Genomic DNA, 27,757 nt, shown 5'->3' with positions numbered 1-27,757 from the left:
TGTATGCACTTTGCAAAATATGCAGTATCAACAATGCCAACCATTTGCACGGCTTTGTAACTGAAGGTGCTGGTACAAAGGCAAGGAGGTTGTGTTGAACTTCATTAATGGTTTCATTAAGGCTGGGATATTGGGCACTGCATTGTACAGTGCGAAAGAACGGCAGAGAACGCAGACAAGATTTACTAGAACCATGTAGGAAGGAACTGCAGATGCTGATTTACATTAAAGGTAGACAGAAATTGCTGGAGTATTTCAGCGGGACAGGCAGCATCTCTGGAGGGAAGGAATGGGTGACGTTTCGGATCGAGCCCCTTCTTCAGTTTTACATACATAAACAATGGCAGTAAATCGACTGCTCTTACAGAAAGCATATGGACAGCAGAAACTCCACCTCTCCCATCCCACCATCAGTCCAAACCAGTTATATCATTCCATACAACACCTCCACGGGGTCTATATTCCACAGAGATACAAAGACTACTTGTGAATAGACACAAATTGCTCGAATAACTCAGCGGGACAGGCAGCGACTCTGGAGAGAAGGAATGGGTGACGTTTCGGGTCGAGACCCTTCTTCAGACTGAACTAACGTCACCCATTCCTTCTATCTAGAGATGTTGCCTGTCCCGTTGAGTTACTCCAGCATTTTGTGTCTATCTTTGGTGTAAATCAGCATCTGCAGTTCCTTCCCACACGAGAGCACTTGTGACTTGTAGCTGAATGTCTGCACTTTACAATTTGAGTCTCGTGATAAATTACTGTCCGAATACACAATCGGGTGCTCCGGGACCGTTTCTTCATGAGACCCGTTTATTTCACGTATATGAATATTGGGTGCATATCGGCGGTACATTACAAATGAATAATTATTAAAGCAGGCTTCCGTCAGTAAATGACTTGTATTTCATCGCGATTTGAGTCCATTTCGTAATACCCCTGATAATGAGACCAAACAACTAACAGTTGTTTACAAAATAATGTGGAGATTTATACATCAACAGGTCAGAAAGAGTGGGGAGTATATTCATTATTTTTTAAAGTGTCTTTCGTTGAAGATAAGTGAGTTGTTCGTTGCTTGCGGATTCCCTCAAGTTTTTAATGTGGATTTGTATCAAGTTGCATCGTTTCAGGTTTTACATTTGGAATTTATTTTGGAGCTGGGTTCAGCTGGGGGTCGACGGAAGTTGGAAGAATTCTGCTTACTGGGAATAAAGACCAGAGGCAGAGCAGCGCGTATACTTCCCGTCTCTCGGGCATGCACGCTGGCACTAACTCACGCTGATTCATACTTACACACGCGGACGTACGCAGATGTGATCAAATTTTATGCACGGGCAACGCATGATGCTGGCCGGAATGGTTCAGGGGCACGCTGAGCAGCAACTACACTTTTAGATGCAGGAAAAAAAAAATTATGACCGCGGGCAGGATGAATGTGAAAAAAATATATACGACAGCGGGCCGGATGAATGCAGGAAAAAAAATCCGCCTGGAGGCCGGATAATTTTGGGTTACATTCGGCCCGAAGGCCATAGGTTGCCGACCCCTGCTTTAGAGTATTGCATGCAGTTCTGGACATACACTGTCGAAAAGATAGGGATTGCTCCAGTGAGTATGCTGAGAAGAATCACAAGGCTGCTGTCTGGATTGAGTACTTTAGCTATGGGGTGTGATATAACAGGCTGGACTTGTTTTCTCTTGGGCAAAGGAGACTGATGGGTGACTTGATAGAAGTATGCAACATTTTATGAGAGGCATAGATAGGGTACATAGCCAGGACCATTTTGCCATGGTTGTGGTATCAACAACAAGATAGTGTGGGTTTAAGATGAGAGCAAGGAGTTTTTTTTTGCATAGAGAGTGGTTGATATCTGGAATGTGCTGGCAGAGGAGATGGTGCAAGCAGAAACGATAACTATATTTACAAAATATTTAGACACATTTTAATGGGCAAGGCATCGAAGCTTAAGGGCCTAATGCAGGCATTTGAGATTAGTGTAAATGGGGAAAGTGGCTGCCAAGGCATGGTGTGCCAAAGGGCCTGTTTCTGTACACCTTTATAACTCTCGCAACCGCCATTTTTAATAGGTTAACCTTTTTTTAATTCAGTTTTTTGGTCACAAGTGTGTTCTCATTTGTCAGTTCCATTAGCCTGTCAAATATTTCACTGTTGAAAAAACATTTCATATTATTTACTGAGACATTTCAAATATTTCAGTCCTCCCTAACAGCAGGAGTAATGCTAAAGCACTGGGGGAGTCTTAATATTGTACTATGGTTTAGTAAGGAGCGAATGGATAAAGTGTCTAACTCTAGGTCAGTTAGATTACCTTCAGTGATGGGCTAAAAATGAGAATCCATTCCAGGACACAGTATAAACCATTTAAAAAAGTAAAGATTAATCATCCACAGTCTATGGATATTACAAGAAGGCTTTGAGAACAGCATTGAACCTTTTTCTATGCACATTTGTTCAACATAGCTTGAGCAGTTTCCTACTTCTCCTGTAAATTAAATCTATTCTAACTGAAGGTAAGGTGTTGAGAAAGATTGGGGAAAGTGTTCCATGACTGATAGCAGCATTGCTCGACACTAATGTGTAGGAAGAAACTGCAGATGCTGGTTTACACCAAAGATAGATGCAATGGTGGAGTAACTCAGTGGGACAGGCAGCATCTCTGGAGAGAAGGAATGGGTGACGTTTCGGGTCAAGAACCTATTTCAGACCCTAACTTCTGAAGAAAGCTCTTGACCCAAACTGTCACCCATTCCTTCTCTCTAGAGATGCTGCCTGTCCTGCTGAGTTACTCCAACACTTTGTGTCTTGCTTGACACTGAACTGCACTGAGAAGTGTCTGCCAGCAGCCTTTTGACTAAGATCATGGCTGGCAGGTCATTGTGAAGCAGACAAAGCCCACTTTGGTGCAGCAGTGGTCTGAGATGGGGTTTTGAGTGTGGTGTCCTGCCAGTGTCTACTTAGAATATGTGGATTGCCAGGCTCTTGGCTTGTTTTATTCCTGGCTGCCTCTGGCCATCTATTCCCAAATCCGTTCCAATATATCTGTACAGTTTAATGCATTAATACCGGTTGCATCCTATTAAAGCAAAAAATATATCCTCGCAAATCTTAAATGAGCCACACCTTTGCTTAATGATGTTTATTGATAGAAGATTAAATTCTCAATAACATTCTTGCTGGATCAGTCACTTAATAAGGTCATTTGGGTTGAATTTTATATCCATCCTCATTTTACCAACAATAGTTTAATCTGTTGTCAGATAGAATGCTGTAACGTGCATTCCTCTTTATGGAGAAAAGCAATAGCTCATTTAAGGAGGGATATTGATATTCTGTGGAATGTTTTAATAAAAATTGTCATCAGCCAATTTCCAGCAGTAACGTCAGGGTTGTAAACCAAATCATTGATTTTTACTTGATCTTTCAGAAATCACATTGAGCCCCAATCCTAGTGATTTGCATTAATTTTACATTGCGTAGACTCTTTACTACTGTTTAAGTACTGTTCATTAATTTTTTTTAATCCAACTTCTGGAAACTTAATATTAAAACCAAAATATTGGCATTCCAGAGTATGTAAATTTGGTGCGTGTGCAGATGTGGTGAAGCTGTCGCTATTTAGAGCATACTGCTCACCCCTCTACACTGCGCACCTGTGGTCGAACTATTTAAAGACAAGTATGCAGAGACTAAAGGTGGCATATAACGATGCCATGAGAACACTGCTAAGGCAACCTAGATGGTGTAGTGCCAGTAATATGTTTGTGGCTGCAGGAGTCAGTACTTTAGAAGCTATCCTAAGACACCACATGTATAAATTCATTTGCAGGATAAATGACTCTAAAAATGTGCTTATTGTGGCCTTGACAAACATAAGGGTTAGCACTACACGCTACGAATCCCAGTTGTGGAGACACTGGTCTCGTTGTAGGACATTGATCATCTTTTAATCTGGATTTTTAACTTAAGTATTGTGGGTTTTTGTTAAATATAAATTATGATGTTTTTATGTGATATACCATGATTTTATATATATTTATGATATTTGATATGCAATGCATTTTTTATGTAATGTTGCCCCTTGTCTGGACCTTGAGTCCGTAATAAAGTTTATTATTATTATTATTATTATTATTATTATGGGTTGGTCAGTTCCATTTAAGGGGCCCTCGCAAACATTTACTTACCTCTTCAGGTAAAGACAGACCTGCTATTTATGCTCGGTATTGTTTGTATCTGTGTTGTTCCCTGATGTATTGCAATTGCATTAAGCAAACTGATCAAAGGAACAAAAACACCTGGGAATCTTTTACTCAAGAGTAAATGAAGGTATTTGTTGGCATGTCCAGGTTACAAATGACCTTTTTTTAAGCATCTAGAATGCATGTGAATTTGGTTGATGTACCCTTTTTAACTGATTTCACATGTTTACAGAAGTGTTAAAAAAAGTTAATCCAGATTTTACACATTTTAATTGCACGATTTTATTAAAAGAACATCTGAATAAGCAAGTTTTGGCAAAATCATCAAATCCAAAATGGTTTTAAAATGAGGAGGCATATAAATGTGGATCTCTGAGTTTCACTACACCAATTTCACAACTAATTTAATTTATCTTATAAAAGCTACCAAATCTATTAATCTTCCAAATGATATTTACTTTTCCAGTACTGATTGCTGTTACCTGTCTGGTATTTAGAATGCATCAATACTGCAATTTTTTAAATGGTCTTTGTTTCCTCATTGAGACTCTTGATGATGTTTGAGCAGTGATGGGAATTGGCTCAAGAAATCCATGGCTTAGTGGTCTTTTTGAACAGGTTTGTTTTTCCCTTCAGGTCCCAAATAAATCTTAGCCTGAAATTGAGATGGATGCAGTTTGAATTGCCAGTATCTGGTTTACACTTGGTGGTTTAGGGCTGATTTGGCAATAAGGAACTCCTCGTCCAGGCTGGAAAATCAGAAATTTGAACCGCATGCTTTTCCAATCCCTGAGTCTGCTACTCTGCTCCAGAAACACATTCATGCAGTCAGCATTATGGTAACTCCAGTGATCCAGTGATCAACAATCGTACTGCTTTGAAACATGCCCTTCAGCCCAACTCGCCCATGCCGACCTAGATGCCCCGTCTACACTAACTAATTGCTGAAAAAATCCTCTGAAGAATGGCATTAGGAAAGGAAGTCAAGCAGGGACTTGGAACACACACACACTTCCAAAATCTGTATTTTACCCTTGTATTTTATGCATCAGACATTTATGATTGTGATAGAGTTGCTGATACATGGAGTGTAACAAGCCATTGTTCAAAGTTAGACGTGGAAAGGTCGTCTTTTTCAACATGGCAGCTGATTTCTACTCGACTAAGACTTGCCTCAACTTTGACCACTTTTAAAACAAGGCTGAAAACTTTTATGTTTACTTTAGCTTTCAGCTAAATCGTAACTACATTACACTTTTAACTTTTGCACTTTTTATAATGCATTTTTAATTTTGCTTTATTTTCTTTTAATTCTTCTATTTTATTTCATTTTATTATTTCATTTTATTGTATGACATGTTTTTATGTGAAGCACTTTGAGTCTGCCTCGTGTATGAAATGTGCTATATAAATAAAGTTGCCTTGCGTTGCCTTGCCTACTCACAATCAAATGATCCATTTCCTGAACATGCCCATTGTTTTTGATAAATGCAAGGTTAATTGTAAAATCAAATTATTTACCACGAGACACCTCAAAACAAAGCTCAAGCTAATAATGTTAATTGGCTGAATTGCTGTGCATTCTTCATGTTTTGGGATCATGGTTTTTTGTCCAGGATTGGAAGTAACATTCTTTTAATATTAGAAAGCAATTTTAATATAAAACTGTAGTTTAATTTGGCAGGTGAGCTTCACAGCAAAAATGAAGTGCACTAATGGATAAATAACGTGGAAGTGAGGAATTAATTTGACTTTCTTTATCATCTATCAAATCTGTGTCCTTCAGTAGCTGACACATTGTTTTGAGTTGACCTTCCTGCGGCTTTGTCAGGCTGCATCTACTAGTGCATTACTTCATACGTACTAAACTACAAGGATAGCCAGTGCCAAGTAAATTTATTAGGACTTTGAACTGGTAAGCACTAAGCTTAGAATTGCTCACCAAGTCCTTTTAAACTTTAAGTGTCCATTATTAATTTAGTTTTGTTGGTTAATTGTGCTTATTCATAAACCATTCACAGCTATATCATGACAAACAGAAAGATGGTCCATGCAGTGCCAAAGGCCAACCACATTCTCATTGCGTGCACTTTTTTGAGGGTTTTCTCGTTGTAGCAGTACTAAAATCAATAAATGGTACTGACTTAACCAAGGTTACATGGAACAATTTTAACCATTACAATATTGGAAATTTGCAAGTGTAATGGTGTACGTCTAAAAGACACCACAAAATACAGGAAAAAATATCCAAGAGCGTTGTTTAGGCAAAACATTAAGTATTTCTGGAACTTTATACCTGCAAGATATTTTCTTGCAGTTCAGTTGTGGAATTTTAAGCAGAATCTTAACTCTTTCCCGAATTTTAAGGAATCTGCCATCGCAGTGGGCACTAATGTCTAACTTTCTGTCTGCAAGCTATTCTGGAAATATTCCATATGTACCCTAACTCCTAGTGAGGAATAGGTGAAATATGTTTGGTGTATGTTGTAATATTGTGAGTGGCATGGAGACGTGCCCTTAGTCCACCATCTCCATGTGCACCGTCAAGTACCCAACTGTACTAATCCCACTTTCCACCACTTGGGCTTTAGCTCTTGTTTGCTTTGATAGATCAAGTCCTTGTCTGAATATTTTTTTAATGTCCTTCATATCCATTAATGTTTAACAGTGAATTCCAGATTCAAACCGTCAAAACATGTCTTCCTTTTGATCTCTCTAACCCTCCCTTATCTTAAATCTGTCCCCTCTGGGTTTTGATGCCTTTGCCATGGGTAAATGTTTCCCACTATTTACCCTATCTATACCTCTCATAATTTTGTGTACCTGAATCAGGTCTCTTCAGCCTTTTCCACGGAAAAGAAAAAGAGCATATCTAATTTCTCCTCATGACCGAAATGTCCCATCACAGAGGTTGCAGCCCCTGTACGACTATCTGAAGGGGCTGCTCCTCAAGCATTGGCTACATTTAGCCACACGCTCCTGATATTTGGGCACCCGGTACAGAGGATGGATGGTTGGGAGGGAGGGGGGAGGTCTCATTGTCGATCTGCTCCTGGGCCTGGCCAAGATGGCCATACGTTGGTCCAGGTAGTGAGCGGATAGTCGACGGCTGCCTCCCCCTTTAGTATTTGTATATTAAAAAAATAAAAAAATAAAAAATGAACCTGGTGAACCTCCTCAGTGGCTTGAACAGTGCAATCACCATGTCCTCACAGTGTAATGACCAGAACTCCACATGGTGCTACACCTGTAGTCTTACCAAGGGTTTTACAACGTTGTACCATAGCCTTCCTGCACTGATTATCTACAGTGGAGTGGGTTTCGGCCCGAAACGTCGCCTATTTCCTTCGCTCCATAGATGCTGCTGCACCCGCTGAGTTCCTCCAGCAATTTTGTGTACCTTCCTGATTATCTACACCCTGGCTAATGAAGAAAATTATCTTGTGTGCTATCTTAATCATCTTGTACGGCCAAATACACCAAGGTCTATGTGTCCCTCAACGCTACACTCTGCTTTACATGTCTCCAGTTCCCTCTTAATCTTTGAACTTTAAACACAAAATGTTTAATTTTCCAGAGTGACAGTTGTTCCCAGAGCCTCATGCCACTACAACTGATACCTGAAAATGATGTAGAATCATAGATATATTGTAAAATCAAACAATATGCTTTAACACTTACCTGTTTCCAGAAACTTACTTGTCTATTTGGACAGCTGTCAGCAGGGGAGTATTCATTGGATTTTTAGGGCAGTAAAATATTTTTTCTGATCTCTGCATTCCTGAAAAATTGCATAGTTTCACACCAATAATCTCATAATGGTCTATAAGATGCAATATTTATATTTTAAATAAATACTGTGGGGTGAGGGGGCTTTCTGATTCTCTTAAACTCTGAGGCTGGGGTACTCGGTTTATTGGTTGTAGCAAAACAGGGGCTTTGATAGTGTTGCTGTTGTTATTTTAGTAATTTTCTCTTGTAAAGACTACTGTGTGTACTTCCTCAACACTGTGCTTAGTTCTGTATATGTCCAGTAGTTTGGATGCAGTAACAAAGAAAGCAGACGTTTGTTATGGTGCCACAGCGAGTTTGTCTCGTTAATCATACATGAAGTACTTAGCAGTCAATTTACAGGTTCATCCATGTGTTGTTCAGGAAAGGAGCATCATATGATACCTCCTGCTATCATACTAATCCCATACGAATCCTTCTCAAATGTGTCCTCTAGTGTAGCAATAATGATGGGGAAATTCTGGGATTTGCATTATGTGGAAAGACCAAAAAATTGATTAACAGGGGCTTCAAGCCCATTGTGCCCACACCGGCCATTGATCAGCCGTTCACTCTCATTCTATTTTATCCCATTTTCCATCCATTCCCTACGAATAAAAGGCAGTTTATAGATGGCCTATTAATCTACAAAAAAATAATGGTTTATCATTATTGAAAAAGGGGCAACCCAATTAAACCCAATTCCTTGGGAGAAAAGGAATTGCCAGCAGAGTTGGTCAATTGTTCACAGTGAAATGTCAGACCTTCTGAAGCATCAGAAGTGGAAGAATGATCATTCTGAGGGGTTTCAGCAAATTTGGCAATCTGTACGTGGAATCGGTTATTTAAAAAATAAATTAAAAACAAATTAAAAGGAGTTCAGGAGAAAGCTGGCTGTGTTTCTGGAGCAGGAGGACTGTATGGTGGACGTCTTTAGCTCAGTGCCTTAACTCCTGAACCAGAAGATCATGGATTCTTTCTTTACTCTAAACAGAGACTTCAAGTATTAATCTGGATTATTTTTGTTACATAATGTAGTGCTGCACTGTCAAAGGTGTCATCTCTTGGATAGGCTGATCTGTTCTCTTGATTGGAAAAGATAACGTGACGTTATTTGATAATAATCAGTTGGGTTCTCTGGTATCGTGGTCAAGATTCATTAGTCTGGCATTGCTGCTGAGAATCATATGATGAATTAGTTTTATTGGCTCCAAGGAATATTACCGGGCAGATTAGCTGAAATGTTTATGTGATTGCAAATGCACGGCAAAATGCTTGGAAGGTATGTAAAGTATTATGTAAATACAAGTCCTTCACAACTTTTGCATCATGGCTCCCGCGTGCCTCTTGCATTGTCTTTTGCCTCTCTTGTCTTTTTTTTTCTTTCTCTCTTTGCATTTTCTTCTTTCACGCTTTCTCCCTGATGTAGGATAGGAGCAGATAACAGAACTACCAGGCTTCAATACTGAGCGGAGACCTTTCTAAAGTTCTGTGCACTATCAGTAATTGTTCATGGAACAGTAGCTTTAACTTTTCACCATCCCGCACTGAATTTCTAAAATGTCATGCAATTTTATCTTGGATTTCTTTTTTATCTGAATCTATTCCATGTATCTGTCAAAGTGATGGAAAAATATTTGTATAAGCTTTATTGGCTTCACTGTCACACGTTCTCTGTAGACTTCATTCAGCTATATTAGCCATTCTTTTAAGTTAAATGATAATGTTACGTTGCTCTTCAGTTTTGGTTCAACCTCAATTTATTGACTTTCTTGTTGATTATATTCCAAAACTTGGTGCTGATACTGCAAAAGCACAAACTTCCATACACCTGTAGGATGTGCATTATCTACCATTACATCATCCCTTTCCATCAGCCAGGGACCCAAACAGTTCTTTCATTTCAGTTGGGTCAATACTTTAGCTGCACTACTGATTTAGTCTATGACTGAATGTGCTCACAATGTGATCTCCTTTGCATTGGGGGGAAAAAAACAGCTTGGGTGAACACTACAAAACATCTGTATTCAATCAGCCAATGCTTCTAGTGACCTATCGTTTTGATCCACATCCCACTCCCACTCTGCTCTCTCTTGTGTAGAAAGGAACTGCAGATGCTGGTTTATACTGAAGATAGACACAAGTGCTGGAGTGACTCAGTGGGTCAGGCAGCATCTCTGAAGAAAAGGGATGGGTGACGTTTTGGGTCAGGGCCCGTCATCAGTCTGAAGAAGGGTCTCGAACCGAAACATCTCCCATCCTTTATCTCCAGAGATGCTGCTTGACCCGCTGAGTTACTCCAGCATTTTGTGTCTATCTGCCCTCTTGTCTTTTACTTTGTACACACTGTTTCCACGGTGACCATCCTTCCATTTGGCTGGTTGCAATCCTCTAGACTGCAGATTGAATTCAGCAATTTTAGGTAACCAGCCTCTCCTGTGACAGGACTGGCAGGTCCCCATGCAAGATCATCCACTGTTAACATTTACTACCTTTTTCCTGTTCACAGATGCTACCTGATTTGCTGGATATTTCAAGGCTTCTCTTCTGTTTCAGATTGTGTATTGTCTCAGTTTCCAGCATGGTCTTTGTTTCTCTTCCATAACTGCCATTACCTGACCAATCTTAGTCTCCAGCGTATTGCAGACACTCCTTCAGTTCTTTCCATGTCTCCCCTCTCTTTAATGTATAATATAGTTGTTTACTCACTTTCCCCGTCCTGATGAAGACATTGACCTGAAACATTGACTTCTACTTCCTCCTTCATGGATGTTGCCTGACCTGCTGTACATTCCAATGTTCAAATACTTTGAAGCTTTTTTAAGAAAGGAAAGATGTAAGTGACCTCCTGCCTGGTAGCTTCAATGGACTGGCATTGTTTGTTCCAGAGTTTAATCTCTGATTTATACATTTGCTTATAGATGGGTTGTAATATTGGGAAAGTATTAAATGCAAAACAATGAAATTATTTGATGTTTGTGAGTAAGTTTATTTGCCCATATATGACATTGCAACTATATTGTAACATGTTCCAGTGCAGAGGGAGGCCACTCTGCCATGAAGTCTGTGCTGGCTCTCATCCAGAGCATCTCACCAGTTCTCACTGGTTCTTTTACCATAGTCTTGCAATTTTCTTCTTCAATATATATTTATCCAGTACCTTTTGAAGACCGTGCGGCACCCTGCTCTGCCACCAATGAAGAGTCGAATAGTTCTGCAGCCAAAGTACTGAATGATTAGCATTCAACCTGTGCTTTCTGTCCTATATTTAGGGATGCTTTGGAGGAAAGAGCAAAATAATGGGGAATGTAACTCCTCCTTGGTATGAGTACCTACAAACCGGAGGAATCACTTTCTTGTTGAGTTAACTTTGGGGATCATCATTGGTGCTTAAATTAAGTCCTGTTAACCTTCAGCTTCGGTACATTTCATTTAATACGTTTCTCAAAAAGAATCTTTTCGTTTGCTTTTCAGATGTTCACAGTTGACTGGCGACTTTTACATTGTTTCTTTTCCCTGCTCAATTCTTTGGTCGACATGGTTGAAGGCAGTTAAACTACTGCGGTAATTGTAATCTGTAATTTTCAATTGAATTTATAGTTCAACAATCTTTTGTCAGAATGACCTTCTGTCAAAGCTTGAAGGTCAACTTGTTTCACAAGGAGCCTGGGTCACTTTACCTCGGCTCTGTTCTATCTCATTGTAGCCCTCAAATTCTCCTGTTGAGTCAAGTCCAAGTTGTTATATCAATTTTACACCACCTGAACTCGCTGCTGCGATTCAAATGCAACTAATTTAGTCACTTCAGTCTGAAATATCTTAATTCAGCAGTGTCAGCTTGCCAAGATTAAACCATGCTGGTTGTTCCAACTGCATTATATATCTGTGTTCACCTTCAAAACACCAGTAAATGGATCTCATTTGTCAGAATTATAGAGCTACAACTGGACAGTGGTCGTGAGCTACCACCAACCTCATTGAAGACCCGCGAACTGTCTTTAATTGGACTTTACTGGATTTTATCTTGCGCTGAACGGTATTCCCTTTTCCTTGTACCTGTACATTGTTGACAGCTCGATTGTAATCATGTATAGTTTTTCCTTTAATTGCTTAGCACGCAACAAAAAAGCTTTCACTGTACCTCGGTACATGTGACAATAAACTATACTGTATGGAAATAGGTAATTTGGCCCAACTCAACCACAACCACCAATGGACACCATGTTAAACCCATTTCCCAGCACTTGCCCTCTCTGCTTCATATCCCCGCTAAATATATTCCTTCTTACCCTAAACCTATGCCCTCTACTTTCATTTACCTGATATGAAGAACATTTTCCTGCAGTCGACCTCATCTATGCTCATAGGGTTATCTACCTCAATCATGCCCCCATCTTAACCACCTCCATGCCATGGAGAACAGACCTGGCCTCTGCAGCCTCTCCTCATTATTGAACTGCTCCACCCCAGGCAAGATCTCATTGAGTCTCATCTGCTCCCCAGCGCTATGATAACCTTCCTATAGATTTCCCTCTGATTGTTTTCCAGCATGATCCCCAGCATTAATGTTAGGGGCACGGGTCTCTCGTTACCACTTGCTGCCTTTCATACCAAAAGGGACCAGGTTTTGCTGTAATAATAATAATAATTTTATTTATGGGTGCCTTTCAAGAGTCTCAAGGACACCTTACAAAAATTTAGCAGGTAGAGGAAAAACATGTAAGGGGAATGAAATAAATAGTAGAGACATGACTAGTACACAAAGTAAAGACAGAATCCAATTCAAAACACAATATGAGGCAATTAATGCACAGATGAAAAGGGAGGGGGACGTGGGGCTAAGGATAGGCAGAGGTGAAGAGATGGGTCTTGAGGCGGGACTGGAAGATGGTGAGGGACACGGAATTGCGGATCAGTTGGGGGAGGGAGTTCCAGAGCCTGGGAGCTGCCCTGGAGAAGGCTCTGTCCCCAAAACTGCGGAGGTTGGACTTGTAGATGGAGAGGAGACCGGCTGATGTGGATCTGAGGGACCGTGAGTGTTGGTAGGGGGAGAGGAGGTCAGTGAGATATGGGGGGGCCAGATGGTGGAGGGCTTTGTAGGTGAGGATCAGGATTTTGTAGGTGATCCGGTGGGAGATGGGAAGCCAGTGAAGTTGTTTGAGGACTGGAGTGATGTGATGCCAGGATTTGGTGTGGGTGATGAGTCGGGCGGCTGCGTTCTGGACCAGTTGGAGTCGGTTGATGTAGGTGGAGCTGATGCCAAGGAGAAGTGAGTTGCAATAGTCCAGTCGGGAGGAGATGAAGGCATGGATGAGTCTTGCAACAGCGGGAGGTGTGAGAGAGGGTCTGAGTTTGGCGATGTTGCGGAGATGAAAGGAGGAGATTTTAATGACATGGCGGATGTGAGGCTCAAGGGAGAGGGTGGAATCAAAGATCACGCCAAGGTTGCGGGCCTGGGGAGATGGGGAGACAGTGGTGCCGTCGATGGTGAGAGTGGGGTTATTGATTTTGCTGAGTGTGGCTTTGGAGCCTATGAGGAGGAATTCTGTCTTATCGCTGTTGAGTTTGAGGAAGTTATGTTGCATCCAGGTTTTTATAGCTGACAAACAGAAGTTGATATAAGAGAGGGGGGGGTTGTGGGGGGATTTGGTGCCGAGGTAGATCTGGGTGTCATCGGCGTAACAGTGGAAGTCCAGGTTGAAGTGGCGGAGTATCTGACCAAGGGGGAGGATGTAGACGATGAAGAGGAGGGGACCGAGTACGGAGCCTTGGGGAACGCCTTGAGTGACTGTGGCTGTAGCAGAGGTGTGGTTGTGGAGAGAGATGAAGTGGGATCTGTTGGAAAGGCAGGAACGGAGCCAGCTGAGTGCAGAGCCTTCAATGCCGAGGTCTTTGAGTCTGGTGAGCAGGATGTTATGGTTCACTGTATCGAAGGCTGCGCTCAGGTCGAGGAGGATGAGGATGTTGAGGGAACCAGTGTCAGCAGAGGTGAGGAGGTCATTGAGGACTTTGAGGAGAGCAGTTTCTGTGCTATGGAGGGGGCGAAAGCCAGATTGGAGGGGTTCAAGTAGGTTATACGCAAGGAGGTGGGATGAAGTTGCGACGCAACGATACGCTCCAGGGTTTTTGAAAGAAAGGGGAGGTTTGAGATTGGGCGGTAGTTAATGAGAGAGGAGGGATCAAGACCAGGTTTCTTTAAGATTGGTGTGACAGCAGCAGTTTTGAAAGCGGAGGGGACAATTCCTTGGGACATTGAGGAGTTGAAGAGATTAGTGAGGTAGGGGCAGAGAACGGGGAGGCAGGACTTCAGCAGGGGAGTGGGGAGAGGGTCGAGGGAGCAGGTAGTGGGTTTGGAAGAGCTGATGAGTTTGGAGATTTCAATAGGGGTGACCAGGTCAAACTGGGAGAGGAAGCAGTGTGGAGGAGGGGTAGGGAGGTCAGTGGAGATGTTGAAAGGAGGGGCCTTGGTAGGTGGTGGAGTAGATGCTGGGGAGTCGGGTACAGGGGATAAAGATTGATAGATGGTGCTGATTTTATCAGCGAAAAAGTGGAGGAATGAGTTGCAGAGATCCGGAGTAGAGGTAGGGAGAGTGTTGGCTCGAGGCTTGAGGAGGTTGCCCACTGTGGAGAAGAGGGTTCTGTGGTTTAGGCAGGGATCGGTGAATATGGAGGAGAGGTAGGCAGATTTTGCAGCAATGAGGGCATCTTTGTAGTCAGTGAGGTGGAGTTTGTAAGTTTCAAGGTGGACTGTGAGAGATGATTTCTTTGTGAGTAGTTCAAGTCGGAGACCAGTCTGTTTCAGTTTACGAAGTGCAGGTGTGTACCAGGGTGAAGATGTGTTGAAAGTTACGGTTCTTGTTTTGAGGGGGGCCATAGTGTTAAGGGAGGTAGACAAGGTGGAGTTGAGATGGTTTGTGAGATCATCAGGTGAGATGGGGGTTGAGTCCAGGGGGAGAGTGGTGGAGAGCAGGTCAGAGAGATGGTGGGGGATCAATGGATTTTAGATTACGGAAGGTGATTTCTCGGAGGAAGCGGGGGCGAGGTGTCGGAGAAGTATTGGTGAACCGTATAAGCTTATGATCAGAGAGGGGGAAGAGGCATGGATGGAGGTCGAGTACCGGTTGATTTGTGGAGCAGACCAGGTCAAGGATGTGACCTTTGTCATGGGTGGGAAAGGTGACGTGCTGAGTGAGAGAGAAGTTGTCAAGTAAAAAGGCGAATTCAGATGCGAGCTTGCAGGTGGGGGAGTCCATGTGAATATTTAAGTCACCAAGTAGCAGCAGACGTGGGGAGAGGGATGAGGCAAGTGTGAGGAGTTCAGTGAAGTCAGATAGGAAGGAGGGGTTTGGTTTAGGTGGCCGGTAAATGAGGATGACTGTCATGGAGGAAAGGGCTGTACTCCATTACGTTCGAAGTTGATTTACTTTTAATAACCTTTCCCGTGCCTGTAAATGAAAGCATCCTATAAATTTGGCAAGGTTTTTGATCATTAAAATGTATTTCCTCCTTGGCAACATTGCATTTGGCTGAGAATGGTTTAAAGGTGCTGTCCCACTGCGGCGACCTAATTGGCGAGTTTAGAAGAGTTTGAAAAAATGTCATGTTGAAGACCTCCTTTGACTATGTAGAAGACCTCCTTCGACCTTCTTCATTTATGTTGAAGACTAGCTTTGACTAGCTTCGGGAAAATTGGACACCGAATAGTGGAGAGTGAAGACGACCTCTTTCGACTATGTTGAAGACTATCTATGACTACCTTCGACTACCCTTGATTACCTACGAATAACATGCTGACCTACTACGACCTACTTCGACTAAACCTACGAGTAAAAAAAGTATCGATTTTTTCCATGACGACCTTTTTTTACTCGCGGGCATTTTTCAACATGTTGAAAAATACGCAGCGACCTGGATGAGGCCTCGAGTACGCGGGGACTACTCTCGAGCATGAAGGAGAGTTACAAAGACCTCCTAGGACCTCGTGTTGACCATGCTGCGAGTATGAGTCAAGGGCAAACTCGTCTGAACTCGCCGCAGTGGGAAAGCCCCTTTTAATCATTTAAGTTGTATTTCTAAGATTTACTTAAAACTCAATATTGATAGAGATTTTCCATTATCTGAGAATTGTACATTAAGCAATTTTGCAATTAATTTTTACTTTATTTTTAAACATTTTATTAGTTAATTTTATGTATTATTTTATTAGTTGGCATTTAGTTAATTTTTAGTGTATTAATAAAGTGGCTTGGAAAGGGGGAGGACAAAATGGCGGTGTTCAAAATCTGCATGTTGTATCAACCAGTGATAATATTTTAGACATGAAATGAGTTTTCTTCCTGTTATATTTCCTTTAACTGCCAATTAATTTCCCTTCTGAGCCCTGTTGGCTCCAGAACTGTATTCTAACTGCTTTCCCATTGATACTTGGATCCAGTTGCTACTTCTTGCAGTTGTGCAATTGCTAAATCTGGAACACTATTCATTTTTCCCAGTAAGTAATTCATCTCGGAGTGAGTCGTACCAATATCTCGCAATCCTGCTGTTGCTGCTCATCAACTACATAGTTTCCCAAACAAGCAAATACTAGTTAGACTGAATCTTGAGTTTATCAGAAGCTACACTTCATCTAGTGATAATTTGGTATTTTCCTATTCTGGTAAGGCCTTGAGCAAAATTGCATTTTCACACATTGCTCAACGTAATGATATTAGTTCTCTGAATAATAAAGGAGCCAGAGATGATTGTGGACTATTCTCCGGTAATGCATAATAGAAAGAGAAGCTATTTCACTGCAATGTCTCTGTGATAATGTTCTTTTTCAATATCTGTTAAATTGGTGTTCAGATTGATTTTGCTTTGAATCATTTAATTCAAATTTATAAGCCTATATGGCTACAGAACTAGGGTGGGAAGCCATTTCTTACACCAATAAAACGAAAGTACATGTATGTAACTTTCAATCCAGTTTTTATTCCAAATGTAAAAAACTTGGAACCTTCAGCAGGTCAGGCGGCATTTGTGGAGCGAGAAACAGTGGAGTGGCAGTTCTGTATTTAGAGTCTTGTCCAACTTAGCTCTTGGACACCTGGAGAAAATAAAGTCAATTGAGTTGTTCCAGCATCACTCAACAGTTTTTGTCTGAAGTTCAACAATCCTGGGAAATCTAAAGGAAGATTCACAACGCAGGCACAGTTGCCAAGGGACAGTGAATGTTTCACTGGCTGCCAAATACTAAAAATCAATAGATGAATTTGTAAGATCTTTGCAAAATGGTCAGAGGAAAAACATTTCAGATTCTCAGACATTCCTCTTGATTATAATGCCAGCAAGGTTGTAGGTATGGCACACACACAGGTTATGTGACTGACCCTTTTAATTGTAGTTTAGTTCAGAGTCTCAGCATGATAAAGGCCACGCTAACCATCTGTCACAGGTTCACACTAAGAAGGGTCACAACTCCAAAATGTCACCCATCCTTTAACTCCAGAGATGCTGCTTGATGCGCTGAGTTTCTCCAGCACTTTGTGTAAATACACTTTTTGATATACATCAGCATCTGCAGTTTCTTTCTACACTAGTTCTAGGTTCTCCCACATTCTACACACCAGGGGCAATTTACAGAGCCCAATTAACCTCCAAACCTGCCGTTTTTGGGATGTGAGAGGAAACCAGAACACCTGGAGGAAACTCACAGTCACAGGGAGAATGTACATACTCCACCCAGACAGCATCCAATGTCAGGATTGAAGGGTTCTCTGCCGCTGTAATGCATCAACTCTACCAGCTGCACCACTGTTCCGCCGTTTTGTTACACACACACAGGAACTCGCTCGCATGCCCACAAGCTTATAATAGCCATCAAGAAAAATAGAAGGTACACAAAATTGCTGGAGGAACTCAGCGGGTGCAGCAGCATCTATGGAGCGAAGGAAATAGGCGACGTTCCAAGATTTAAGCATCAACTCTTAATCTATAAACGGCATTTATTTTAGTTTTACTCTGTGCTCTCATAGTATTTTACATTGCAGTTTTATTTCCCAGCTTGCTGGCCTTGTTATGATGAAAAGTTCTCATGAAAAGTTTTAAGTTGTCTCTTGAAATAGTTCAGCCATACTGCAAGGATACAATATGTGAACTGAATTGATGAAAGTAAAGATTGCTGAAACTGGAAAAAAAAAGCTTGTACTTCTCCAGAAAGATTAAAAGTTAACATTGTCTGTTTCTATTTAGTGGGTTTCAAGAGGAACTCTGGACCAGAAAGTTGCCACTCTCCTGTGAGATGTATTTTGAAGAAGTCTTGTATCTCTTTGTAACCCTACAGAGCTTTTCGTAGGAACACAGTGTGACACTTTATGTTCAGTTAGTCCTGTGAACATGTGTGGACATTAGAGCTGCAAAGTGTAATCATTCCATTGTCTCTACAGGGGATGAGTACGAGGTGTGTGCAATCTGTCTGGATGAATATGAAGAAGGTGACAAGCTTCGCATTCTGCCCTGTTCACACGGTAAGCAAATGCTTCTCAATCCTGGAACAATCCTAGTTGCAGCAGGAGTTAAAATTTGCATGTAACAAAGGTAATGCCACTGTGGTTATGGGAGATTTCAATATGCAGGTAGACTGGGAAAATCAAGTTGGTTCTGGACCCCAAGAGAGGGAGTTTGTGGAATGCCTCCGAGATGGATTCTTAGTGCAGCTTGTATTGGAGCCTATCAGAGAGAAGGCAATTCTGGATTTAGTGTTGTCTAATGATCCAGATTTAATAAGGGAACTCAAGGTAAAGGAACTGCTAAAAGGTAGTGATCATAATATGATAAATTTTAATCTGCAATTTGAGAGGGAGAAGATTAAATCAGAAGTGTCAGTGATGCAGTTGAACAAATGGGGACTATGAAGGCATGAGAGAGGAGCTGGCCAAGGATGACTGGAAAAGGATCCTAGCAGGAATGACAGTGGAACATCAATGGCAGGAATTTCTGGGCATAATCCAGAAGATGCAGCATCATTTCATTCCAAAGAGGAAGAAAGATTCTAAGGGGAGTAAGAGTCAACCATGGCTGACAAGGGAAGTTAGGGATGGAATAAAATTAAAAGAAAAGGTGTATAACATCGCAAAGAGTAGCAGAAAGCCAAAGGATTGGGAAACTTTCAAAAGACAACAGAAGGCAACAAAAAGGGCAATATGGGGTGAAAAGATGAAGTATGAGGGTAAGCTGGCCAAGAATATAAAGAAGGATAATAAAAGCTTCTTTAGGTATGTTAAGAAAAAGATTAGTAAAGACAAATGTGGGTCTCTTGAAGGCAGAAACAGGTGAAATTATTATGGGGAACAAGGAAATGGCAGAAGAGTTGAACAGGTACTTTGTTTGTGTCTTCCTTAGTGAAGACAGAACCAGTCTCCCAGATGCACTAGAGGCCAGAGGATCTAGGGATACAGAGGAACTGAAAGAAATTTGTATTAAGAGAAATAGTATTGGGTAAACTGATGTGACTGATGGCTGATAAATCTCCAGGGCCTGATGGTCTGCATCCCAGGATACTCAAGGAGGTGGCTCTAGAAATCATGGACGCATTGGTGATCATTTTCCAATGTTCAATAGATTCAGTTCCTGTGGATTGGAGGGTAGCTAATGTTATCCCACTTTTCAAGAAAGGAGCGAGAGAGAAAACGGGGAATTATAGACCAGTTAGCCTGACATCGGTGATGGGGACGATGCTGGAGTCAATTATTATAGAAGTAATAACAGCGCATTTGGATAGCAGTAAAAGGATTGGTCAAAGTCAGCATGGATTTATTAAAGGGAAATCCTGCTTGACTAATCATCTGGAAAATTTTGAGGATGTGACAAGTAAAATGGATGAAGGAGAGCCAGTAGATGTAGTGTATCTGGGCATTCAGAGAGCCTTTGATAATGTCCCACACAGGTGATTTGTGGGCAAAATTAGAGCACATGGTATTGGGGGTAGGGTATTGACATGGATTGGCAGACAGGAAATAAAGAGTAGGAATGAACGGGTCCCTGTCAGAATGGCAGGAAGTGACGAGTGGTGAGTGCCGCAAGGCTCGGTGCTAATTTGAGGAAGGACATTCTTGCTATTGATGCAGTACAGCGTAGGTTCACGAGGTTAATCCCCGGGATGCCGGGACTGTCATATGAGGAAAGATTGGAAAGACTGGGCTGGGATTCACTGGAATTTAGAAGGATGAGGGGTTCTCTTATAGAAACATATAACATTATAAAAGGACTGGTCAAACTAGATGCAGAAAAAATGTTCTCAATGTTGGAGGAGTCCAGAACCAGGGGCCACAGTCTAACAATAAAGGGGAGGCCATTTAAAACTGAGATGAGAAAAAACTTTTTCACCCAGAGAGTTGTGAATTTGTGGAATTCTCTGCCACAGAAAGCAGTGGAGGCCAATTCACTGGATGAATTTAAAAGAAAGTTAGATAGAGCTCTTGGGGTTTGCGGAATCAAGGAGTATGGGGAGAAGGCGGGCACGGGTTACTGATTGTGGATGATCAGCCATAATCACAATGAATGGCAGTGCTGGCTCGAAGGGCCGAATGGCCTCCTCCTGTACCTAATTTCTATGTTTCTAAGTTAGTAAATTGGTCAGTATTAGCTTGATCTCCTCGCCACAGATTATTTCTTCACTTAGATGCCCATCAAAATATAACCATTAAAATGACCACTCTGGATGATCCTCTGTCATGGCTAAATGTTTCATCTTTCGTCATCCACCACATCTTCCCAAAGCAAACATGACTACCTTTCCTCTGTTATCAGACTTCTGAATGGGCCTTCCATAAGCTAGGGTACCATCTGATTCACCTCTACCCCATTGCAGACATTGGACTTTGTGCGCTACACTACAGAGAGCTACATTCTGGTCTCCGTATCTTCTATTTTGCTCTATCTGTTGTATTTGAGTTTGGCTAGATTATATTTATGTTTAGTGTTATCTGATATGATTGGATCTTTTGCAAAACAAAGTTTTTCACTGTACCTCGGCTTGCGTGACAGTAATAAATGTGAAAATGGTGCTATGCTTGTATTGAATGCAAAGCACGTTAAATAATTTTACATCACCAAACCAGCACAATTCCTCCTTGTTTGTGCCAAATGCTTTTAGATTTTAACAATGAAATCTAAACTAATAGCAATAACGTTTTTAATTAAAACATGTTCATAAGTACTATTACGTTTGGAAGAAAAAGGCATACATTTTTGGTTCAGATTGGGCAGGAGATGGTGCCGATGCATTCAAACTAATAACCGAGCAAGATTGATTTACTGCTGTCATTTTTATTTCAAGGTTTGGGTTTACCCTATTGAGGCACTGACTATTTCTGAGGACATTGCTTTAAAACTCTGTTGGTATAATTTATAAAGCAGATGTGTACTGAAGTTTAAAGGAGTGTGAGGCAATATTATTCAGATGTACAAGATTGAGAGAGGGATTGATAGTGTGAATGTCGAGAGGCTGTTTTCTTGGGTTGGACAACCAAGAGAGGAAAAGAACCTGAGACGCAACTTTTTCACTCAGAGGGTGATTTGTATGTGGAAAGAGCTGCCAGAGGAGGTACAGTAGTTAAGGCAGGTACTATAACAGTATTTAAAATACTCTTGGACAGGTACGTGGATAGGAAAGGTCTAGATAGATATGGGCCAAATGTGGGCAAATGGGACTAGCTAAGATCTTGGTCAGAATGGACAATTTAGGCTTAAGGGTCTGTTTCTGTGGTGTACATCTCTATGGCTCTCTCTAACACTGGTTAGGCCAGTTTAAGTACTGTGTACAGTTCAGGTCACCACATTGCAAGAAAGATGTGTTTGCACTAAAAGAGTTTCAGAGTAGATCAGAGGATCATGCCAAGATTGGAGTATTTAAATTGTAGCTCTGGGAAAGGATAGGTCTGGAAATGTCATGGTTGTTCAGTCTGGTACAGAGGAGGCTGAGGGGGTTAATTAAAGTGAATATAATGGAGGGACCTGGATAGTTCTGGAGAGATGGACACATTTCCTTTGCAAAACTGTCGAAAACCCAAGGATGTGGATTTCAAGTAATTGATAGGACCAGAAGAGAGCGAAGAAAAATATTTTATCCCAATGGATGACAGGATCAGGAAGTCACTGCCTGGCAGGATGATAAAGGCAGAAAGCCCTGTTGCACAGAAACAATACGTGCGTGTCATGAGTCGTGACCTGTTGAGTGTGGACTCAATGAGATATGATGGGATTGTGTGACTCTTACTGATCAGCGCAGTCATAATAGCCAAATGTCATTAGCGATAGAGTTTAGAGATACAGCGCGGAAACAGGCCCTTCAGCCCACCGAGTCCGCGTGGACCAGCGATCACCCCGTACACTAACCTTTACACGCTAGCGACAATGTTTACAACCTACCGAAGCCAATTAACCTACAAATTTGCACGTCTTTGGAGTGTGGGAGGAAACTGGAGCATCAAGAGAAAACGCAGTCACAGGGAGAATGTACAGACATGACCCGTAGTCAAGATCGAACCTGGATCTCTGATGCTGTAAGGCAGCAACTCCACCACTGCGCCACCGTGCCGCTAAATCTTTCTTTCTGTAATATAACCTCGCTGGAGAGGATATAAAAAGCATAAAAATGACATGCAAGTGGAACACTTCAAATGATTGCATGATTGATTGATTTTGGTGTGATAAATTCCTTGACTCATTGGGAGTTGTAAACAAAGATTTGTGTGTAGTTTGTGACCTTTTGATCCCATTTCAGCTGTAAAGTAATTATCGTTGTGTATGTGAAATTGAAGGGAAATGACAATGGCATTAAAGTAATTTGTGACCGGAGGTCCCTGCTCCAATATCCCGACAGGCACTTCAGAAAATGGGCACCGGCAGTTCAAAACGTGAAATGCCTTTCTTTTGTGATTTTTTTAAAAAGCTGCAAATTCTAGGCATTCATAATTTAAGATGCCCATTATTATAACTTTCTTGCATAGAAATGGGCGATTTAGCCCAATGGATCTGTGTCATTATATATGTTCCACACAAGCCACTTAGGGCAGCACAGTGGTAAAGTTGCTGCGGTTCTCGATTGCTTTCCTGTACAATGTCTCATCATTGTTGATTTAACCAATAACAAGGGTATCATCAGCAAATTTAAAGATGGAGTTGGAGCTAGACTTGACCACACAATGGTGTCGAGGAGAAGAGCAAGGGACACAGCTCTGAGGGTCTAGATGGAAGAAACGTCATGACCAATTCTAGCCGACTAAGATCTGCTGGTTAGGAAGTTTAAAAGCCAGTTGCAGATGGAGGTCCCAAGGCCACGGTCCAGAGGTTTAGAGATGAGCTTATTCGGTATTTTGCTGTTGAAGGCTGTATTCAATGAAGAACATCCTGACAGAAATGTTCTTGTTGTAAAAGTTGATCCAGTGCTGAATATAGTGCAAAAGAGGGTAATCCATGCGTGGACCTATTTTGGTGCTTTTGATCGTCCAGAAGACTAACTGTGGGCCATTACCAGTCTTTGAAATCACTTCATATTTATTCCAGCTTTTTGTGTCTATTTTCATTATGGTTGATATTAGAGCTACTGGACAGTAGTAATTGAGACAGGCCACTTTATAGAAATGCATGGATCTGCTTGATTGTATTGCTGTCACTTCTCCATTGATGTATTCCAATATTTTCCCAGCAAAAATGCCTGATAAATTCCTGCACTTGTGTAGGAAGGAACTGTTGATGCTGGTTTAAATGGACTATCTCCTTGATCAACGTTACTTTTTTGCATATCTTTCATTCATTTGTTCTATATCTCTCTATATCACTGTCTGTATCTCTTGTTTCCCTTACCCCTAACTCTTAGTCTGAAGATGAGTCTTGAGCCGAAACGTCACCTATTCCATCTCTCCAGAGATGCTGCCTGACCTGCTGAGTTACTCAAGCTTTTTTTGTCTACCTGCACTTGATTGATTGAAAGTTACAGCATAGAAACAGGCCTTTTAGCCGACAGAGTCCCCTCCGACCAGTGATCCTAGTACACTAGCACTATCCTACACACTAGAGACAATTTACAATTTTTACCAAAGCCAATTATTCCACAAACCTGCACGCCTTCTGGATGTGGGAGGAAACCGGAGCACCCGGAGGAAACCCATGCGGTCACAGGGAGAACGTGCAAAGTCCACACAGAAAACACCCAGGGTCAAAATCGAACCCAGGTCTCTGGCGCTGTGAGGCAGCAGCTCCATCAGCTGTCATGTTTTCTTCCTTTTCCTGAATTGTGATTTTGTAGAAAATCTAAATAACCTTGTGTACAATTGTCATTAGTTTGTACAATTTATTTTGTTTGTTCCCTCTCATTTACCCTCACAGCGTATCACTGTAAGTGTGTGGATCCATGGCTGACAAGAACAAAGAAAACCTGCCCTGTCTGCAAACAAAAAGTGGTGGCTTCTCAGGGAGAATCTGATTCGGAAACTGATGAAGTAGACAGCAGCCATGAAGAAAACGACGATGCCTCTGAGAACACTCCACTCCTGAGATCATCGCTTGCCTCCACCAGTGCCCAATCCTTTGGCACCATGACAGAATCACAGTCTCACCCAGAGGCTGTGGAGTCCTCCGATTATGAAGAGGAGGAGGAAGGAGACAGTAGTGAAGCTGAGGACGAGGTTAATGAAGAAACGGTAGTTCAGATGCAACCAGAAACCCGTAAGATCAGTACCGGAGAGAGAGGAACCAAGGATCCATTTGCAGTAGTTTGATGATTTTGTTTGGGTTTTTTTTTATTTAAAATGGCCAATCTGCACATCCTATAAAAACAATGAGTGTCATAATTAAAAGTTGGGGACATTTTTCCATATGCTTTTCCACAGTTAATGTATCGCTACTTCACAACATATGCATATTTTCTCAGTTTTAAAACCTTTCACGGCTTCCTGCTCACGTGGCTGCTGGAATAGAAAGCAGCTGCCAGAAGTAATACAAAGCCGCCAACCATTGATTTTTGGTGACCTTGCACAGATTAGAGGTCTGTTTCCCCTGAATCACTGCTGCCTGTTTTATCATTATTGCAGCAATCTTGAGTGCGACAATGATCACTCAACTACCAAGTAGCTGGGTGGAACCAGTTACACAGAACTGATAGTGACTTTCTCTGAAAGAAAGCAACGTGAATACTGAGGTAGCTGAATGTCTGACCCTTCCTTTGCAAAAATAAAATGCTTATATCATGTAATTTTATCAATTTCCTGTATACTTTCAACCCAAGAATCCAGCCAATTATTTTAGTTGCAAGTATTTTCCCCAATCAGGTTTATTATAGCCGTTGAAATTTTCAGCTTATTTTTGATTTGATTTTAAAGAAAGAAAATTCTGCATCTATTTACGATAAATCAATACATTGACATGTGATTAAGTAGAGAAAAGAGACTAACATTTTTTTACTCCCTATAAATGCTTTGGAATTCCTCTCCAGCTTTTATTTTAAGGTCATATTTTTAGATATCATTAATGAAGAGGGAGCTGGCAGGTACTTTTGTGTATATTTAAGTATATTCTTAATTCGAGCTATTTGAACAAAGTTTATTGTGTCAAATCACCCATGTATTATGTGCCAAGACGGTGCATACAATAATGATCTTGAAAGCTAAGATTCTTAATAAAAATGTTATAATTTAAGTAGTTTACAATATGACCTATTGTGATGACAATGTTGACTGGATATGATTTTAACATAACTGGTCCCGTATCCCTACACCTGAGGGAGAGGCCACCAACTATCATATAAGGTGCAGGATTTAGTTACATGGTATTTATCGGACCTACATGTAGGAAGATTAAGACGGACAGTCTATGCCAGGGGTCGGCAACCAACTCGAATCTGGCCCGCAGACTTCCGTCATCTCCGGTACCTGCTAGGCCCGAGGCCGCGGCACCGAGGCGCGGTGATGCAAGGAGGCCTGCGCTGGCCGCCACAATGGCGGAGCCGCCGAGCACCGAACATCCAGTGCAAAGCCGCCGACAAGGCCGCGCACCTTCTGTGTCTGAGCTTCACTGTCGGGATCGGGGTTGTCAATAGGCCGGGGACGAGTGAGTGTGAGTATTTGAGCCACCGCCTTCAGGACAGAACCAAGGCAATGATCCGTAGGTGCTCCAAGTTCGTGAGCGCCCGTAACTAGGAGCAGTGCTCCGGGTGGCGTCCTCGAAGGGGCGGGATCTATGTGAACACATGATTTGATGTCTGCCATCCAGGGCGGGATCCATTTGTACATGTGATAGATGTGGCCTGCCATCCACTTACAGACATGCGTCCTGGCCCCTATGCAGAACAAGGTTGCCCACCCCTGATCTATGCTATATCAATGATTTTTGAATCCTCTTCTGGAAGCGGGGGAAAAGTAACAATCCCACATTGAGACTGCATATGACAGCGTGCTATTCAGTGAATTAATGTGGTCCATAATTTTTTAACCCCACGTACGCTAACACATCTTGTTGCACAAAATTAAGGTTGTACTAAAATATTTGGGCATTCTTTCCAGAAGCGTTTTTAAATGTAACCTGTGGGTGTATACCATTCAGTTTCATCCTCTTTGAAATGTTTTTAATACATTGCTGCCCAGAGAGAGATCTGTTGAGGTAGTCCTGTAGCTTTCTCTGTATTACATTTAGAAGTCAATGCCAGGTTTCTTTCAAGATCTTCATCTAATTCCAAAAACAGCAGTAATGCATTCATTTTTATGTTGGTTGTTACTTGGGAAATTCTAATCTTGCAATTTTAAATGAAAAGTTATGCCCTGCATTGCTAATAAAAATTCTAAGATCTTTTTGTATTTCTCCATTACCAAAAGGAAACGGGTCTGGGACAGATGAGAATTTGATTGCCCTCAGCTTTCTAGGTCGAAGCACAGCTGAAACTTGATCAATCTAAAGTCAATCTAAACTGCAAAAAAAATGTTTTCTTGATATCTCTTTTGAAAGTTAGAACAGCAGACAGAACTAATCAACTCCAGAAATAATCAGTGAAGACGTTTGTGCAGTTCTCGTGGTTGTATAGTCTGTGAGTCAGTTCATCTTAGCTTTTCAATATATATTGAGATGGGTCAACAGGCCTCTCTAAATTAATATTGTTTGACTGGGGTAGCTCTTCAGTTATTTCACCTGATGGGATTTAGTTATTGTAGCTTGTGTTAGTGATGGGTGACACGTTTGACGTATTCAGACACTTGTTAGCTGCTGCAATTTCAGAAGGAATAGCATTGCTTGTCCGTGCACAAAATGGTTCCTTAATGTAATTCCAATCTATTTTGCACTTACTATATAACAACTTATGCTTCTATTTCCAAACTTGCTGCACTTAAAATTGTTGGGGAACCCTTTCACTGAATGTTGAGAACACGAGGTTACTTCATCATAGCACAGCTGCTGCACACTTAAATTAAATAAAGATGGCTTGCTTAAAGATCACTTAATGAGCTCGTATGGCTTTATAATCACAGGAGTACCTTTAACAGTAAAGATGTTTAAGAATAATTTTCTATGGATAATGTTCTACTATCATGGCCCATGGATCCCCGGCCTCTCTCAAGGCTGATGTCAGAAAACATGAATTTATTTTTCATCACAATCAGTTGATCTGACTAGACATTTTTTTATCTTGCTTCACTGCAATTAAATATTACTAGTACAAGTACAAGATTTTTGTACTGATCTTCTTTGGAAACTGTATTTTGCAATGATGAAATGTTACTAAAGGGATATAGTTCTA

At 41.4% G+C, this 27,757-nt stretch overlaps 1 protein-coding gene across 2 annotated transcripts in view; it reads left to right on the top strand.

Annotated features, from left to right (window-relative positions):
- Positions 1 to 25,668, top strand: part of rnf13 (ring finger protein 13) — a 204,797-nt gene extending 179,129 nt beyond the window's left edge. For both annotated transcript variants that reach the window (XM_033031856.1, XM_033031857.1), the window contains exons 9-10: positions 18,420 to 18,500; positions 24,361 to 25,668. In XM_033031856.1, the coding sequence (XP_032887747.1) occupies positions 18,420 to 18,500; positions 24,361 to 24,752 (473 nt within the window). In that variant the 3' untranslated portion in view covers positions 24,753 to 25,668. The remainder of the gene's footprint in view (positions 1 to 18,419; positions 18,501 to 24,360) is intronic.
- The last annotated feature ends 2,089 nt before the right edge of the window (positions 25,669 to 27,757 follow it).

The sequence above is a fragment of the Amblyraja radiata genome, chromosome 13 (genome assembly GCF_010909765.2).
Source record: "Amblyraja radiata isolate CabotCenter1 chromosome 13, sAmbRad1.1.pri, whole genome shotgun sequence".
NCBI lineage: Eukaryota > Metazoa > Chordata > Chondrichthyes > Rajiformes > Rajidae > Amblyraja > Amblyraja radiata.
Note: the sequence above shows the minus strand (reverse complement) of the source record. Positions and strands in the feature narration are given on the sequence as shown.